General features: G+C 42.8%; 1 protein-coding gene across 1 annotated transcript; it reads left to right on the plus strand.

Annotated features, from left to right (window-relative positions):
* The first annotated feature begins 17,361 nt into the window (after positions 1-17,361).
* Positions 17,362-17,994, plus strand: LOC147974090 (uncharacterized). The gene has a single exon (XM_087525169.1). It carries the CDS (start codon positions 17,362-17,364, stop codon positions 17,992-17,994), a length of 633 nt encoding a protein of 210 aa, XP_087381295.1.
* Positions 17,995-18,926: the final 932 nt, after the last annotated feature.

Here is an 18,926-nt window from a genome sequence, read left to right on the forward strand (position 1 = left end):
CGCAACAAATATATGGTAGGTCCTTCACAAAAAAAACTCATTTCGGGCACTAAAAAAATGGAAAATGAATTTTCCGTGCAAAGAAAATGAAAACTCCCTTAGGCAACATTGTTTGGAATTTCAACATGCACCCTTGTGCACAATATGAGATCATTTCAACAAACTATGCCATGAATGTGGCCATAAGTTTGATCATTTGGCTTGAAAGCCATGAATCTTCACGCATGATAGCTCATTTCTGAGAACACTTTTTAAAAATAATTTCCGTATTACAACTTTATTATTTTTCCTGAAAACTTGGTAACATATAATGACACAATGCGAAAGTTTTCCAATTTTTTGATTATTTTTTGAATTTTTATGCCCGTTTCAAAATGCGGTCAAAACGGTGGGCTTGACCGTTCCTAGCTAGTGGTTGAATCTTGGAAATTTTTTGATGTTTCTCTGATTAACTAGATACTTATGTACCTAGAAATGATTTTTGGAAAAAATAAAGAGCAAACTATGAGGCAGCTGCAGTTCAAATTTGACCCACTTCCACCTGAATCAGCGGAAATTTGTCTTTTTCACCAGAGGTGGATAAAAACTTTTTACAAACAACCATTTGGTTAATTGTGCATTAAATATGGCCTAGTATTTTATAAAAATGATTTGTTCCAATTTTGCAATAATTATTTGGTAGGTCCTTCATAAAAAACCTCATTTGGGGCACTCGAAAAATGGAAAATAGCTCTTTTGTGCAATGAAAGTGAAAACACCCTTAGGCAACATTGTTTGGAATTCCAAGATGCACCCTTGTGCATAATATGAGATCATTTGAATAAACTATGCCATGAATGTGGCCAAATTATTGGTCATTTGGCTTGAAAGCCATGCAAGTTCACATATGGTATCTTATTTCTAAGAAGACTTTTTTAAGGTATTTACAGTATTGCGGTTTGTTATTTTTCCTGGACACTAGGTCACATATAGTGACACAATGCAAAGGCTTTCCATTTTTTTGATTTTTTTGAATTCTTTATGCCAATTTCAAAACACGGTCAAAACCGCGGGCATCATCGTTCGTACCTACGGGTGGAATCTTACTAAACTCATAGTATTTCTCTAATGAAATATATACATGTGTACCTAAAAATTATTTTTGGAAAAAATAATTAGCAAACTATGAAGTAGATGTAGTTCGAATTTGACCCGATTCATCCTAATTTGGTACAAGTTGGTTTAAATGGCTAAAAAAAGCTAGAAAGGTCGAAAATGCATACAAGTTGGTTATCATCCATAAAATGTGGTATAACCCCTGAGTGAAAATTTTTATGGTGCGATTTTGCAAAATATTATTGGTAGTTATTTCATAAACCCCTTTGTTTTTAGCTCTTAGAGACTATTTTAAACGATACATGTCTCCAACCAATCAGGACGTGTCTCCCGGATCACCCTCCTATAGGCGATCTGAGCCGTCCACACCGTCCTGATCCAACGTCTCCTCACCTCTCCAGCTATCCTACCTCCCTCGATCCCCTTCCCTCCCGCACACTCTATCTCCTCCCTCGATCCCCTTCCCTCCCGAGAATGCCGCCGGCTCCCCTCGATCCCCTTCCCTCCCGAGAACGATGCCGCCGCCTCTCACACCTTGTCGACCCCCTTCTCCGCTAGCCCCTGCCGTCGCCCCCTCCCCCCCTCCCCTAGCCCCTACCACCCTCCCGTACGCCACCCGCTCCTGTCCTACAACAGATCTAGGGTTAGCGGTGGCTTTTCCCCACGCTGGCCACGGCACTCCGGCAACCAGGACGGCGACGGCGTCGACGGGATCCGACGGGAGCGTCCTCCTGCGGCCACTCGCGAACCTACCCGTCCTCTAGGGTTTGAGCCACTGCATCGCCGGCGTGGCTCCGGCGTTGTTTCGGTGATCCGGTGACTCAGGTGACCCACTCCACTCCTCCACGTCGCATCTCTCCCTATCTGCCTCACCATGTTCCCTCTCCCTCTCAGATGCGGAGGGGCCGGCGCTTCTGATGCGGATCGATGACGGCGTTCACGGAGGAGGAGAGGGTGGTGGACGACGCGCTGGGCTACCCCAAGGCCTACGCCAGGCTCTGCCGCGCCGGCGGGGCGCGCTCGGCCTTCCTCCACTACATCCTCCATCCCCACGAGGTACCTGCCTCTTTTTCTCGCGCAGAACCTCTCGAATCCTGCCTAGACTCATGGCAGGATCGATGTGCCCCTCGCATCCTAATCTCAGATCTGCGGCCTCGCGCTTTCGAAATAGATATCTGTGGATTTGGTTGCCCCGTATATTGCATCCGTTTTATTTAACATCAACTCCATGAAGTTATATGGTTCACTTCTTCTTTTGTTATCTCATTTAATTAATGGGCATGCGAACTGGATTGAAGTGTGCTTTTATACTGGAAAGTGCACAAGAAGCTGGTTGTTCTATATCTAGACTCCATCGTCATGTGGTGTGCCTTTGATAAAATAGTGTCAAGACTGTTGTTCTTCATGATAGTGTGAGTTATATCAATATGTGGATTGCTTGAACGGATCACTGATATCATGTACATCCAAAAGTATTGATTATGTTTATAAATCCTATTGATTATATCAAATGAGCAGAGATGGACAGCCATCTTCTATGCTTTCAAATGCCTCTATTAGGTAGATGATGTCTTGCTGTATGATCATGATGAGTAGTTTGCTATGATAGCTGACCAAATAGGCGATTCTGTTATTTTGAGTGATGTGCTCATGTCTTGCTCTCCTAGGGAATTGCTTGAAGATATTTTTTATATCATTTACGTTCACAAGTACCCGCTTTTTATTAAAGAAATCTGTTAATTATATCCAATGGAAAGAATTGAGGAGCCATATTGTCCCAGAATTCCTGATTACGTGTTGTTTCCATAGCTGTGACTAGCCTTGCATGATGAATTGGTGATGATGCTGGACAAGATTTGGTGATTCTTTTGTTGTCGATGGTGCATTGCTAGTGGAAAATCTTCTCTCATCTAGTAAGTCGTGGAGAGATTATTGTGCTCTTGCTGACGAATGATCATCAATTTTCCAACTAACTTAGAAAGACCGATGGAGTTCAAACTTTGATGCTATTATCTTGAATTAAATTAAAATTTTCATATTTGGTCACTATGGTTTACTTGCACCCTCTACTATGATTCCTCGGCTAGCTTTTTATATGATTTCTTTCTTGATATAGCATATATGGCCACACACAATCTTGATAGTACAATAAACTTTTTGTTGCCATGGTTAATTATGGGGTCCCTTGTTATGCCTTGATTTATTTGGTACCATCTCTATATTGATTGTGGATAGGCATTGTTGTAATACCGCTGGACGTTGGTACAGTAGTTGTCTACTGTTTTTGCTCCAGTAGTAGTGTAGGTTTCATGATGGTCTGTAGCGAAACACCCAAAAATATAGAGGCATTTACCGAGAAGGTATGCTCTGGTTTAAGTCCATTCGTTTTGTACCAACTATAAGTATTTCAAAATATTAAATGTGGTGTGCCTTTGTTGAAACAATATCAAGACTGTTGTTCTTCATGGTAGTGCGAGTTGTCAGTATATTGGATTACTTGAATGAATTATCGATATCATGTACATTTAAAAGTATTGAGTGTATTCATAAATCCTATTGATTATGTCAAGTTACCAGAAATGGGCAGTCGTCTTCTATGCTTTCATAATGCATGTGTTACGTAGATGCGGTTTTGTTGTATGATTATGAGATGAGTTCTTTGATTTTGTTCAGAGTGTTGTGCCTGTGTCTCATTCACCTAGAGAATTGCTTGAATACATTGTTTATATCATGTATATTCATATGCACCCGTTTATCAATAAGTTTATTTGTTGATTATATCAAATGGAAAGAATTGAGAAGCTCTCTTGTCCCAGAATATCTTATTACGTGTTGTTAACTTCTATGTGAGTAGCCTTGGATGCTGATGATGCTAGTCAATGCTTTCATGATTCTCGTGTTGTCCACGGTGCATTGCTTGTGGAACAGCTTCTCTCATCAAGATAGCCTTTTGTCTTGTTCATCTTAATCCACAGTTTCTAGACAACTTAGCACTTGATATAACCAGTTTCTAGACAACTAATGCTGGGGCAGGGGCTGGACTATCCAGTGGTATAGGATAGTTGATTCTGATTACACATTTATGTGTCTGTCTGTGTGCGTGTGTCTGTGTCCTGCATGTTTCATTTTTTATGTTGTCAATCGTAGCCAGTTCTCCTGGGATCGAACAATATGGATACATGTTTGTGGTATCCATTGTAAGAGGTATTTATAACAATTTTGTTCGCTAAAAAATATTTTTAAATGATGCTTGAGATAGGATGGAAAATTAGGCTATATTTATGGTTTTGCTGTATCACCATATTTATCTTCTTTAAATTTTGGCATACAGTTTATTAGGCTATATCATCATAATCATGGCCCACAAGAAAAAAGCAGAATTAGAACCCCAGGCCAGTCATGATGTTTTTGTTTATGGAGGTGTTCCGTATTTGATCAGATTTCCTTACTTGCTTCAGGCATAAGAATAAGCTTATAAGAATAGAATATTGATACTCTGCGAGCTATGAGTAGAATGCTCTATCTTCGCGAGTCACCTTTCTTGTATGAATGAGTATCTTCTTTTGACTAGCTGGATAATAAAAGAATTGTACTAGTTGAATTTATGTTATCATTCTAAATAACTTGTCTTTTTTCGAGTGGTCTCTTTATAATATATTGGCTCCAGTTTTCTAATTCTTCTTTGCTGATTCATGTAACAGGGTGACTGAGGTTGCATGTTGTTCATGACAGGATCAGGTGCCTAGTTTGTAATGCTATCAAAGGAGCTCCATCGTGAAGAATATATCACAGTTGGTAGAGTAGGGGCTCCATCATGTAGAGGTTGTAAAGTATAGTATTAGTTACTACAGTTGGTAGTTGGTAGTGCCCTGTGTGTTGGCAGTGCAGGAGGGCCATTGTATTATGTGTTATTTGTAGAGCAGGAGCTCCAGATTCAGCCATTGTATTTATGTGTTATTTGTAGAGTAGGAGCTCCATCCCGAATCTGGTTGTTATTTGAAGTATTATTATATGTGTTTTCTGTTTGTGCCAATTTAAATACTGCTTATTTATTTACTGCCAAATTGAAATATGAAGAATATGACCCTGACAGCCAGGACCCACTTACTAGAAGCTGACAACTTGGACCCACTTACCACAATTTGAAAACTGGGATAAAAAGGCCACGACCCAACAATAAAAAGGCTGCAATATTGGGCTTGGCCCATGAACACAACCAAAAATTGACAGAAAAAACACAAATAGGCTGAATTGTTGGGCTAGGCCCATGTAGAAAATCGAATTGGACCGGGCTGAATCTTGTGCCACATCAGATTGCCACACTGGATAGCTACGTGGCCTGGGGAGGTTGCTAGTGACCAAAACACCATAGTAGACGTATTTTGGTCATAAACGTCTACGACCATTCCAGAAGAAAGGTTGCTATAGTCAGTTTATGACGGCCAGCTTTTGACCTTATGTTTTTGGTCACAAAAAGGTCACAAATGAAAATTTGTGACCATTCAGTGACCAATAGTGGTGGTCACAAGTTGACATATTTCTTGTAGTGATTTGTCTAGGTTTAGCGATCCCTCACGCCCCGTCCTCGTCTTCACTGCCGTCGATCGCCCGCGCCGATCTCGTCGCCGACACCACCGTGGTGAGCCTCTTGTTCTGATCTTCTTTCTGAAAGAAAAAAAAATCTTTAGATAGAAAATTGTCTAATTTTCTTACTTTTTAACACATAATTATATATAATGCACGCAGATGAACCGGCAATGGATGTACAGTGACAGACACACCTCCGAGTACATTAAGGGCGTGCGTAAATTTCTCGAAGTGGCTGAGGCAAACAAGCAGAATGGTTTTATGTGTTGTACATGCCCTGATTGTGGGAATACGAGGCCTTACTCTGACAAGAAAATCCTTCACACCCAGCTGCTTTATAAATGTTTCATGCCACACCATAATGTTTGGACGATGCATAGAGAAATAGGGGTTATGATGGAAGGCTGCGAAGAATAAGAGGATGATGAAAACTATGTGTCCCCTGAATACAGTGATGCTGCAACGGGGGAAGCAGAAGATCAAGAGGAAGCTGAAGATCAAGAGGAACCAGACGATGTACCCAATGATGATCTCCGCCGGGTCATTATTGATGCAAGGGAAAAGTGCGAAAGTGAAAAGGAGAAGCTAAAGTTTGATCACATGTTAGAGGATCACAAAAAAGGGTTGCACCCCAATTGCAAAGATGGGAACACAATGCTCGGTACCGTACTGGAATTGCTGCAGTGGAAGGCAGAGAATGATGTGCCTGACAAAGGATATGAGAAGCTACTGAAAATATTGAAGAAGAAGCTTCCAAAGGATAACGAATTGCCCGACAGTATGTACACAGCAAAGAAGGTCGTACGCCCTCTAGGATTGGAGGTGGAGAAGATACATGCATGCCCTAATGACTGCATCCTCTACCGCGGTGCGTACAAGGATTTGAACGCATGCCCGGTATGTGGTGCATTGCGGTATAAGATCAGACGAGATGACCCTGGTAATGTTGAGAGCGAGCCCCGCAGGAAAAGGGTTCAACGAAGGTGATGTGGTATGCTCCTATAATACCACAGTTGAAACAACTGTTCAAAAACAAAGAGCATGCCAAGTTTATGCAATGGCACCGTGAGGACTATAAGAAAGACGAGAAGTTGAGAGCACCCGCTGACAGGTCGTAGTGGAGAAAAATCGAGAGAAAGTACCGGGCTCAGTTTGCAGGTGAACCAAGGAACGTATGGTTTCATTTAAGCGCAGATGGCATTAATCCTTTCGGGGACAGAGCAGCAATCACAGCACCTGGCCCGTGTCTCTACGTATGTATAACCTTCCTCCTTGGATGTGCATGAAGCGGAAGTTCATTATGATGCCAATTATCATCCAAGGCCCTAAGCAACCCGGCAACGACATTGATGTGTACCTAAGGCCATTAGTTGAAGAACTTTTACAGCTATGGAATGGAAACGGTGTACGTGCGTGGGATGAGCAAAAACAGGTGGAATTTAACCTACATGCGTTGCTGTTTGTAACCATCAACGATTGGCCCGCTCTCAGTAACCTTTCATGACAGACAAACAAGGGATACCACGCATGCACGCACTGTTTAGCTGACACCGAAAGTATATACCTGGACAGATGCAGGAAGAATGTGTATCTGGGCCATCGTCGATTTCTCCCGACCAACCATCAATGTCGAAAGAAAGGCAAGCATTTCAAAGGCAAGGAAGATCACCAGAAGAAGCCCGCCATGCGTACCGGTGATCACGTACTTGATATGGTCTCTGATTTACACGTAATATTTGGAAAGGGTCCAGGCGGACTAGCTGTTCCGAATGACGCTAAGGGACGCGCACCCATGTGGAAGAAGAAATCTATATTTTGGGATCTACCCTACTGGAAAGAGCTAGGGGTACGCTCTTCAATCGACGTGATGCACGTGATGAAGAACCTTTTCGTGAACCTGTTAGGATTCTTGGGCATGTATGGGAAGACAAAAGATACACCTGAGGCATGGGAGGACCTGCAACGTTTGTACGAAAAAAACGGCATTACCTCGAAAACAGTATGAAGGTCCTGCCAGCTACGCTCTTACCAAAGAAGTGAAGGAAATCTTTTTTGAATGCTTGCTCAGTATGAAGGTCCGGACTGGCTTCCCATCGAATATAAAGGGAATAATAAATATTCCAGAGAAAAAGTTCCAGATCCTAAAGTCTCATGACCGCCACGTGATTAGGACGTAACTGCTTCCAGTTGCATTGAGGGGGCTTCTACCGGAAAACGTCCGTTTAGCCATTGTGAACCTATGTGCATTCCTCAATGCAATCTCTCAGAAGGTGATCAATCCAGAAATCACACCAAGGCTAAGGAGTGCTGTGGTGCAATGTCTTGTCAGTTTCGAGTTGGTGTTCCCACCATCCTTCTTCAATATCATGACGCACGTCCTAGTTCATCTAGTCGACGAGATTATCATTATGGGCCCCGTATTTCTACACAATATGTTCCCATTTGAGAGGTTCATGGGAGTCCTAAAGAAGCATCTCCATGGGCCATCAAACAGATGTCATTGGGTTTTGTGTTGACTTCATTCCTGGCCTTAAGAAGATAGGTCTCCCTAAATCGCGGTATGATGGGAGAATGACTAGAAAAGGCACACTTCGAGCGGACACAATAATATGCAGGGACGGGCATTCTTGGTCTCAAGCACACTACACAGTTCTGCAGAACTCTACCTTGGTGACCCTGTATGTCGATGAACACAAGAACAGTGTGCGCTCCAAACACCCGGAGCAGTGTGACGACTGGATTACATGTGAACACATCATGACTTTCAGTAGTTGGTTGGAAACACGTCTCAGAGGTGACAACATTGTTTGTGATGAGCTGTACTCGTTCTCCAGGGGACCATCTTCGACTGTATTGACTTACAAAGGATACGAGATAAATGGGAATACATTTTACACGATCGCCCAAGATCAAAAGAGCACCAACCAAAACAGCGGTGTTCGCTTTGATGCAGCAACCGAGAGAGGAAAGGACACATATTATGGTTACATAGTGGACATATGGGACCTTGACTACGGACATGATTTTAAGGTCCCTTTGTTTAAATTCAAATGGGTCAATCTTTCAGGAGGCGGGGTACAGGTAGACCCATAGTACGGAATGACAACAGTGGATCTGAACAATCTTGGGTACACTGACGAACCGTTCGTCCTAGCCAATGATGTGGCACAGGTTATCTATGTGAAGGACATGTCTACCAAACCGAGAAAAAGAAAATATAAGGAAGCGAATGCATCATACGATGAGCCAAAGCGCCACATAGTTCTTTCAGGAAAAAGGGATATCGTGGGAGTGGAGGGCAAGACAGACATGTCCGAAGATTATGAAAAGTTTCATGAAATTCCTCCCTTCAAAGTCAAGGCTGACCCAAGCATCCTGATAAAAGATGAAGATTATCCATGGTTACGACGCAATAAGCAAAGCATACAAGCGAAAAAAAAGTGAAGACTTTTTGTCCACAACTATTATGATGATACTATGCCAACTTTCAATCTTTTCCTAGTTCATTTGAAATGCATGTTGTAACAAACGAATTCTGCCGTTTTGTACACGAAGTGCATCCAGTTTTTGCCGTAACCCTCTTAACTTTTTAGCACATGCTATATGGGTGAAATGATGATACCATGCCAACCTTGAACCTTTTCAGAGTTCATTTGTAGTGCTTTTTATTTTCAGGGTCATATAGCTCAAAAAAATCAGTAAATACATGAAAAATAACAAATGAAGTCGGAAATGGTTGAAAATTGATGATGTGTTTTTGAATGGTGCATTTTGAACACAAAAAAAGTCTGGAGTTCAAATAAGTTCAAAAAAATGAAATCCCTTTGTACCAGACGAGTTTTCGTACGAAACACTGATATTACGAAAAGAATTTTCATAAAACTTTTATAAACCTCTAGTATTATTGAAACTAAAAATATATAAAATTTATGCAACTAAAATTATCAAAGTATTTCTATTCAAAACATTATAAGTAAAAAGAATTTTCATAAAATACATAAAAAACAAAAAATAAAATAAAATAAATAAGTAGAAACAAAATAAAATAAATAAGTAGAAACAAAATAAACTTTAACAAATAAGTAGAAACAAAATAAACTTTAATAAAATAAATAAAAATAGAAAACAAAAAGAATCACGAAAAAAGGAAAAATAAACAAAATAAAACAAAATAAACTTTAACTAATGGCACTAACAGACAGTTTATAATTTTTATTACCTGAAAGCAAAAAGAATCACAGAAAAACAATAAGTATTTTGCTCTAAGTAGAAACTAAATAAAATAAATAAAGCAAAAAAGAAAACAAAAAAGGAAAAAATGCCACATACTGAGCATCCACGACCTGAATACGACTAGAAACTCAACTATGGGCCAGGATTCAGGCCCGCAGAATGCCCAGTAGGCCCACAAGCAACATAGTGTCATATTAGGCCCATAAGCCTGTATTTGAGAGGAGCTCGAGATGGCAGCCGGAGTGGGACTTATAAACCACTCCGAACCCCTCTCAACTAGCGAGGTGGGCTAAAGTTTTTGCCGTGGGCAGCGCCAGGCCTTTGGTCCCGATTGGTGGCACCAACCGGGACCACTGCCCCCTTTAGTCTCGGTTGGTGCCACCAACCAGGACCAAATGCCTCTGTTTCCCGCCCTTTGGGCTGCTGAAAACACGACCTTTGGTCCCGGTTGGTGGCACAAACTGGGACCAAAGGTGTCATTTGTCTCGGTTGCTGCCACGAACCGGGACCAGGGCTCTGGCTATATATACAGCACTTGTCAAAATTTTCATTCAGATCCTCCCCGACGACGCCGACGATATCGACGCCGCCAGGCTGCCTCTTCCTCGCCGTCGCTGTCGCTATTGCCGTCCCCGACCCCGCGCGTGCCCCAGCCCCGGCCCGCCCCTGCCCCGACGCCGTCCGCCACCCCTGCCGCCCCTGCCGTCGCATGTTCCTCCTCTTCGCCGTCGCCGTCGCCGTCCCCGACCCCGCGCACCCCAGCCCCGGACCGCCCCTGCCCCGCCCCCGAGCGCGCCGGCCGGCCGCGCCCCAGCCCCGGCCAGCCCCCACCATCGCCATCGCCGTGCCCCTCGCCGCCCCCGCCATCGCCCTCGTCGTGCCCTATGTATGTATGGATGTGTGGATGTGGCTATGTATGTATGGATATAATGTTCATATATGTATTATTTTTTTATTTAGGTTGTTAATTAGTAGATATTAATTCATATATGTATGGATGCATGTGGCTATGTATGTATGTATGGATATAAGAAGAGGAAGAAGGAGGAGAAGGAGGAGGAGAAGAAAGAGAAGAAGATGAGAGAAAGAAGAGGAGAAATAAATAAGAAAAGGAAAAAAGAAGAAAAAAAGAGGAGAAGAAGAAAGGAATAGAGAGGAGAAGAAGAAGAAAAAAGAATGTTCTTTTTTTTCTTCTTTTTTTCTTCGATCTTCTCCTCTGCTCCTTTCTTCTTCTCCTCTTTTTTCCTTCTTCTTCCTCTTCTTATTTTTTTATCAAGCATGTCCTTGTCGATATACCCCCTCCCCGATAACTTCGATATGAGGGGGGGGGTCGATAAATAATAGAACTAGTTAAACTAGTTTATTTTTAGTAAGTACTGCTTTATTTTATTTATAATAAGTGCTTAGTAGTTGAAGTAGTTGATTTAATAAAACTACTTTATTTACTATAGAAGTAGTTTATTTTTAGTAAGTACTACTTTATTTTATTTATAGTAAGTGTTTAGTAGTTGAACTAGTTGATTTAATAAAACTACTTTATTTACTATATATAGAAGTAGTTTATTTTTAGTAAGTACTACTTTATTTTATTTATAGTAAGTGCTTAATTAGTAGTTGAACTAGTTGATTTAATAAAACTACTTTATTTTACTACAGAAGTAGTTTATTTTTAGCAAGAAAATTAATAGAACTAGTTTATTTTTATAGTTCAAACAATTATTCCCGCATCGACATCGACGATGCCTATCCGCATCCTCGTCGTCGACTCGGCGGAGGATCAGAGGGGCCATGTCCGGGACTGGGCTCCGCCGGGCTGGTACTGGGAGGTGCTACCTTCCGGGGGGCGTAGGTTGGTGAGGAGCCAGCCCGTCGTTGACCCGATCCTTGTTTGGTGGCGGTCGCATGGGCCAGTGACGGTGCCTAGGCTTTCGGACACCGCGGAGGTGGTACGTCACCGTGTCAGCGGGGAGGACAAGCACGCCCGTCGCTACATGGTTGCGTTGGAGGGCAGGTTCGACAGTACCTGGCAGGTTCTTCAGGGATCTCACTAGAGTGATCATGTGATGGTTCCTTCTCTTTGGGTGTCCACCGCCCGTGCCGATACCCGTCGGGCGCTACGGTTCTAGCTATACTAGCGATGTTATATGTATGATAGTATTCGAGGTGTATTAGTGATAATATTCGACGATGTACGGACGAAAGAGATGATGTAGTTTTGCTTATAATTGAATGCATCCTAATTTGAATACTACTTTATTTTGCGATTTGATTTTGCTCATTGAATGCTCAAATTGGAAAACTACTCTTACTTTGAATGCTAAAATTGGAGAGCACTATGCAAGGCGTATGCATATGATTAGTTGATAGCTTATAGGGTTTTTGTTTTTGCAGAAATCTAGGAGCCCCCTCCATCATCCCCGCCGTCTTCCCCGTCACCGACCCCCTCCAACCTCGAGGTGAGACCAGCCAAATCCTTTTTTAGAAAGATAATTAAACGATATTTCAGGTTGACTTTAAGTCTGTCGAGTCTCCACCATATATGATAGGACGAAGAAGCCCGACTGTTGTCGTGGGGGTCGTTTCTCCTTCTTCTCCGGGTGCTAGACCTTTGTTATGCACTAGGGGAAGAAGGAGTAACGACCATCACCGACGGTCGCAAATGTCAGAGGGGAATCTGTGAGGGAGAGTTCCACCATATATATATGAGAGGACGAAGAATCTCGACTGTTGTCATGGGGGTTGCTTCTCCTTCGTTCTCGTGTGCTAGACATTTTGGTGTAATGCACTCAGGGACAAAGTGAGGAGCGACCATCACCGAGAGCCGAATATATACACCACGTGAGCTGAGAGTTTTCAAGAAAACACTCGACAGATCGATAGTCAACCCATGATGAACAATAATGATCTAACTTAGTTTTTGTAGTACATATATTTAATTGTACAAGTTTAATCTTTGAATTATGAACGTAGGAAATGTCGTCATCAGACGACGAAAGTCTCCCGGGGGAGTGCAGCTGGTGCCATGACGATCGAGGTCTGTGCGACATGCCTCACCTGGACGATAATCGAGGCTTCAGCATTAAGCTCGAGGAGACCTTCGATGTTGAAATGGTACACAACGACGACAAGTGTTTTTTCGTAATTAAGCATGACTACAACTATTTCAACGTATAATTTTCATCTTTTATAATTCGAGTAGCTTATCCCATGCCATGCAAGGCGCTATGTCTTGGAGAGGATGGGTTTTGAAGACCATGAAAGTTTTGAAACAAAGAAAAATCACCTAAGGACTCATCATGATGTGGATTTTGAAGTAAAGATGTACAATTCTGAGAGCATAACCCATTTTGGTTGCAAAAAATGGGAAGCACTTTGCAAGATGTATGGTTTGGATGAGGGTATGCTTGTCACCATGGATCTTGGTGATCCTGAAATCGAGCAAGACAATATGGACATTTGGGTCCTTGTTGATATGCCTCCAATTCTACCACTATGTGATTTTAGTTTCTCAAACATAGTTATTACCTAATTTATATTGTTTATTTCAAAATAGTTGACAATTTATTTCCATTGACAGCTTATTTTCATTCTTCAAAGAATGTGCGGGAGATGGTAGACAAAACCCACTACACCGATGGCTCCGAATTAACTTACAAGGAGAAAAATCATCTGGTCGGATTTTGTGCTGACATTGAGAATTACAATATCTACAATCAAACTCCTCAACATTATGGTCAATACGTGCCACTAGTGCATGTGTTTAACTACGACAACTACCATGGAGATACCCTGGTAAGATTTTTTACTATTACGACATTCGTGCATCTTTTGCATATTTCTAAAACTAGTACATCATTGCTAACTATGAAGTTATTACTATGTTTTTCAACAGATAATCCCAGAGAATTATGTGCCTCATTTGATGTATCAGAAAGGTAGCCTTAATGTTTTGAACATATAACCAGGTCATCCTACGAATCGCAACTGTCCATACCAGATTTCTAAAAGGAATGGAGACATGCAAATCAAAGGATGGAAAAAATGTATGGACAGTCGTAAGGAGGTTCTTGGAAGCAAAAGGAAGCGAAGCGCAAGAATTGGAGACAGGATGATCTCCATTCTCCATAATGGAGAGTTAGGGTCTATATTGTTTTATGCTATTTTACCTTAAAGAGGGTATTTAGGTCCTACCTAATACTGATGATCATGTGCTAAGAACAATTAAGTATGGTTGGTTCGATGACTATGAGGATGATGATCGTATGACTTGTTATTAATAACGAGTAGAAATTGTATGATGATGATTAGTAGACTTGTTATTATATATGATGATGCATGATGCGAGCATGAAGATTTATTATATATCAGCGGGTGAAATGAACATGGATTGGATTAAAGTAAAGGCAACATGCATGTGGTGCATGTCGAAAGTAATACAATCCAAACTTGATCAAGTTTGGGTTGTACTACTTTCGACATGCACCACATGTTGCCTCACTTCAATCTAAGTCATGTTTAGGCATAGCAGTAGCAGTAGCACGGAGATAAGAGAGGACACATCTCTCTATTAGCTACCTATACCAACCTAAATTAACCCCCAAAACCCCTAAACCACCTCTTTTAAAAAAAAACAGCCCATGAAATGCTAACGCGTGGAAGCTTATTGGTCCTGGTTGGTGCTACCAACCGGGACAAAAGGCCCCCGTGTCTGGGCTCGCCGGAGCGGCCACGTGGAGGCCCATCTGTCCCGGTTAGTATAAGAACCGGGACTAAAGGCCTAGGGCATTAGTAACGACCCTTTAGTCCCGGTTCCCCAATCAGGGCAGATGGGCCTTATGAACTAAGACAAATGGTCATTTTTCTACTAGTGTGAACCCCGCTTTGACAAGTTATCTATTGTCAGGATACAGCCACAAAACTTTCAAAGAGCTATTTTGCAATAGCTGTGAATAAGGCACAGCCGCCTGACTGCTTTTGAGGAAAACATAAAAAGACTCAACTGAAAACACACCAGATTTGATTAGATTTTGTACACTTATCATCCTCTTTGGTCAAATGAACATCGGCACAAACATCTACTACCTCCGTCTCAAAATATAAGACGTTTTAGCCTACAAAAATGTCTTATATTTTGAGATGGAGATAGTAGCAGTTTATGCCACATTGCCAAAGTGTCCTCTCTAAAACATCTTTTAAAACTTACAGTCCCAGCCTTAATTGAAAACATCAGCAACCAAAACAAAATTCTTACAAACTAACCCATAAAGTGTAGGAAACTGTAAACTTCAAGGTTTCCCACCAATCCAGTTATCTTGCTAAAACCAAGTTCTCCTATCATTTAACAGTAACTTGCACATGCTTTAACTTGGTGCATATTCTGCTTGCTTTCCTATTAAAGCAGGGTGAAAATCTTTCATCTTAAAAAAAGTAGTTTGGCGGCCGATGAGAAATGATATTCTACCATGCAATCCACATATACTTCGACAATATTCACCTGATATATCTCCAAAGCTTTGATCCTCAAGACTAGAGTCTAGAGGACAAGGCACGCCGTGTTTCACTAATCATATCTCTTGCCTGTAGCATTCCAACTGGGACTCTGCAATCATATTTATTCAATGCAGCACTGTAAGCACATCGTTAAGAAGATATAACAGACAGGAAGCACCAGGCTACAGATAAATCACGCCACTCCCATGCCTATTGAAGGGATATTTTGATGATTAGTTGATTACTGAATGGTATCATCACATACAGTTGATACTATACCCAGTAATCATTTCTACCGTCATCGTCATGGGACCACATGAACATCACACATGCTACTCATACTTTATGTTTCCTCAGAAGTCATGCTCTCGTTTTCTCAGGTTCATGTATCTCACACTCAACACCTTTATCTGAAAAGAACTCAAAGGACATCTTGAAGACTTGAACCCAAAAGGGTGAGTCCGACAGAAAGCTCGATGCCTGTCAGATTTCCTTAGACCCTCTGCACTTAAATTACACAATATTGATGATAGCTTATTCCGAGCATTACAATCAGAGTTCTGGTAATGGCACAATATATCAGTGTTGACTGTTGAGTACATTTCTTCAGAATTAAGCTTGCACGTTCGTGCAAATGTACATACGACCGTACGTGACGGCCCCATGAACAACTATTGCTAGCTATTTATCACAACATTCTTCTACAATCATGATTCACATGCAGGTGGAGTGGAGTAGACATGGGGAATCAAAGGACACTCCTACAATCATAAGCCGGACAACAGAGGACGAGATCCTACTCCACCTTCATTCATTACAACCCACTCCTTTCTTGACACATAACATTGGATGCACTAGTGTGCGTGTGTGCTGCCTCCTCTGCCCCAATTAATTCATTCATTCCCTCTCAGCCGCAGCAGCAGCAGCAGTTCGTACGTTCACCTTCTCCCCCACCGCCGAGCTCAGCCACTCCGCGTTGGGTGCGCGTTGCCGCTCACGCCCTCACCGGGGAGCATACAAGATGAATGTTGTATGCATATATCAAATCTGAAACGTAGCAGCAGCAGTGCTTCTGAAACCGGAACAGAAGGAATCCGCCAACCACTCCTATCATCCCTGTCGACTGTCCACTGCATCAAAGCAAATTAATGCAAGCACAATTACATTACGTGTGCAACTGTGCTTCACATGATGTTACATGTGCACAATTACATTACGTGTGCATCTCCTGAACCAACTACTATACTGCTAGTCTAGTCGTCTCAGCTTGTGGTGCTAATCTGATCAAGCTCCACCTCAAGAAGGTGGTGGTGGTGATTCTTATGTTTGACATTATACTATATTGATGATAGCTTTGTGCCAGTTTCGGTCACTGTATATATATATATGTCTCCTTATGTTTGACATTATACTATATTGATGATAGCTTATTCCAAGCATTACAACCAGAGTCCTAGTAATGGCACAATGTCTATGTTGATCTATCTTGTGTTCCAACATTTCTTCAGAATTAAGCTTGCACGACGTGCAAACGTACGTACGACGTACGACACGTGGCAGCCCCATGAACAACTTTTGCCAGCTATTTATTACAACATTTTTCTGAGTTCTGCCGTTATGAGCAAGCATGATTCAGATGCAGGAGGAGTGGAGTAGACATGGCCAATCAAAGGACACTTCTAAAATTATATGCCGGACAACAGAGGACGAGATCCTTGCTCAACTTTCATTCATCACAACCCACTCCTTTCTTGACACATAACATTGGATGCACTAGAGTACGTGTGTGCTGCCTCCTCTGCCCAATCAATTCATTCATCCCCTCTCAGTCATCAAGTTCAATCCACCAACATACATCTCCCATCCTCCACAGCTTCGTTATAAACGTGTATCTTGTAACCCCACACATGCGCACACCAACACTACTTCTCTGACCATCTCAAACATTCACACCCAATGCGGTGCCGCGCTCGGTACGGCAGCTCCGGCGAACTTGACGTGTTCGGAGCAACACGCTACTTCGACGGCCTAGCCGACCTTGCTGCCAGCCCGGTCACTGCCAGGCAGCCTGAACCTAAAGACATGATGATCCAAGTGAAAGTTATGCATCACCAGAAGGAGGAAAGCTACCACGGCAGCCAGGAGCTGGGAGCCAAGACTAACAGCAACCTCACCGCCTTCTACGGCTCCTCCCTTGTGTCCCCGGCAGCGAGCTTTCACAAGAATCCTCCGGCAAGGATCTACGACAAGCCTCATCACCAGGCCTCCTCGTTATCCTCGCGTGGGAGCAGTGATGTTGTCACAGCTGTTGCAGCTGCTTGCGGCCGTGATTTGGGTGAGGTGGTGGGGGACAGGAGGCTGCAAGGCGTTCGGGTAGTGAGGAGGGCCTGTGACGGCGAGGAGAGGTGGGTGGTAAGATGCGGCGGGTATCCCTTGGAAGAGCAGCACCATGTCGTCCATGATGTTGATGCGAAATTAAGTGATGGCCATCAAGTGGAAACAGCGGAAGATGGCGATGATCGTGGTTGGGGCAGCGACACTAGCTCTGATCTGTTTGAGTTGGATTTGGACGCTGCAAACAATCACTAGATGGATCGGAGAACTATACTGCCGTGCCCGATAATCTTTTCGGTCAGAACCAACTTGGACCGTTTCAAGTCCAAAAAGAACTCCTCCTTGCAGTGCCACTGTGCCAATAAAAGTCGACGGGATCAAAGGTATGTATGTGTTTTTAAAGAGACCAAGGGCATGTGTTTCTTGCACCTTGAGCTAACAGCTCAGCTGCCAATGTGGCAATTCATTAAGAGCTATTCTTCGCACTAGTAGTTGTGATGTTGCTTTCTGGTTCAAGTTCTGATCCTCCTTAATATGCAGGTTGCCCATCTCCTATTGGTGAATCGCGCATTGTGACGATCGATGGGTGCCTTGTCTTTCTTGATGGGAGAGGAATACAATGGTATTTCAAAGAGGATGCTAAGGAGCCAGCTGAATGAATCTACTTTAATTTGGATATCCTGCCTTATTACTATATACGTCAGTAACCATAAATCTTGACTCATTATCGTAGCTCGCAAACTGATTCATCATGAGTGGGGCCTGGAGGAGGACACATTTTTTTTTTGAATTTTCAACGCAGGGGGGGGGGGGGGGGGGGGGGAGTTTCCCCCACCAAGCAGCAACTAAGATGCCTAGCAAGGGGTGGAGGGAATAAGAACAAACTGAAGGGGGCACCGAGATGCCTGTCCGTCCCTTGCTACCCCAGGGCCATTAACCAAGTATCAACATGGCCCCGGGCATCCGTTTTCAGGCGCCCACGCCACAGGAGAGCGTCTTCCCGGCAGCCCCGCAGCAACCGAGCGAGAGAGGGCCGCTGCCCTTGGAATACAACCGCATTCCTATGTTTCCACAAGTGCCAATAATAGAGCATGGTGAAGTTCGGGCAGAGCTGACAACTGAGCTCGCCGAAGAAGCCAGCAGATCCAGGCCGTTAACCGCTGCGCCATTGACCTCGATGCCAACAT

This window comes from Triticum urartu, chromosome 5A (assembly GCF_056163025.1).
Source record: "Triticum urartu cultivar PI428250 chromosome 5A, HENAU_Tu73, whole genome shotgun sequence".
Classification (NCBI taxonomy): domain Eukaryota; kingdom Viridiplantae; phylum Streptophyta; class Magnoliopsida; order Poales; family Poaceae; genus Triticum; species Triticum urartu.

Bases quoted from the DNA above. Each gene is read 5' to 3' on its own strand.
- LOC147974090 (XM_087525169.1), top strand. From the start codon at position 17,362: ATGCGGTGCCGCGCTCGGTACGGCAGCTCCGGCGAACTTGACGTGTTC.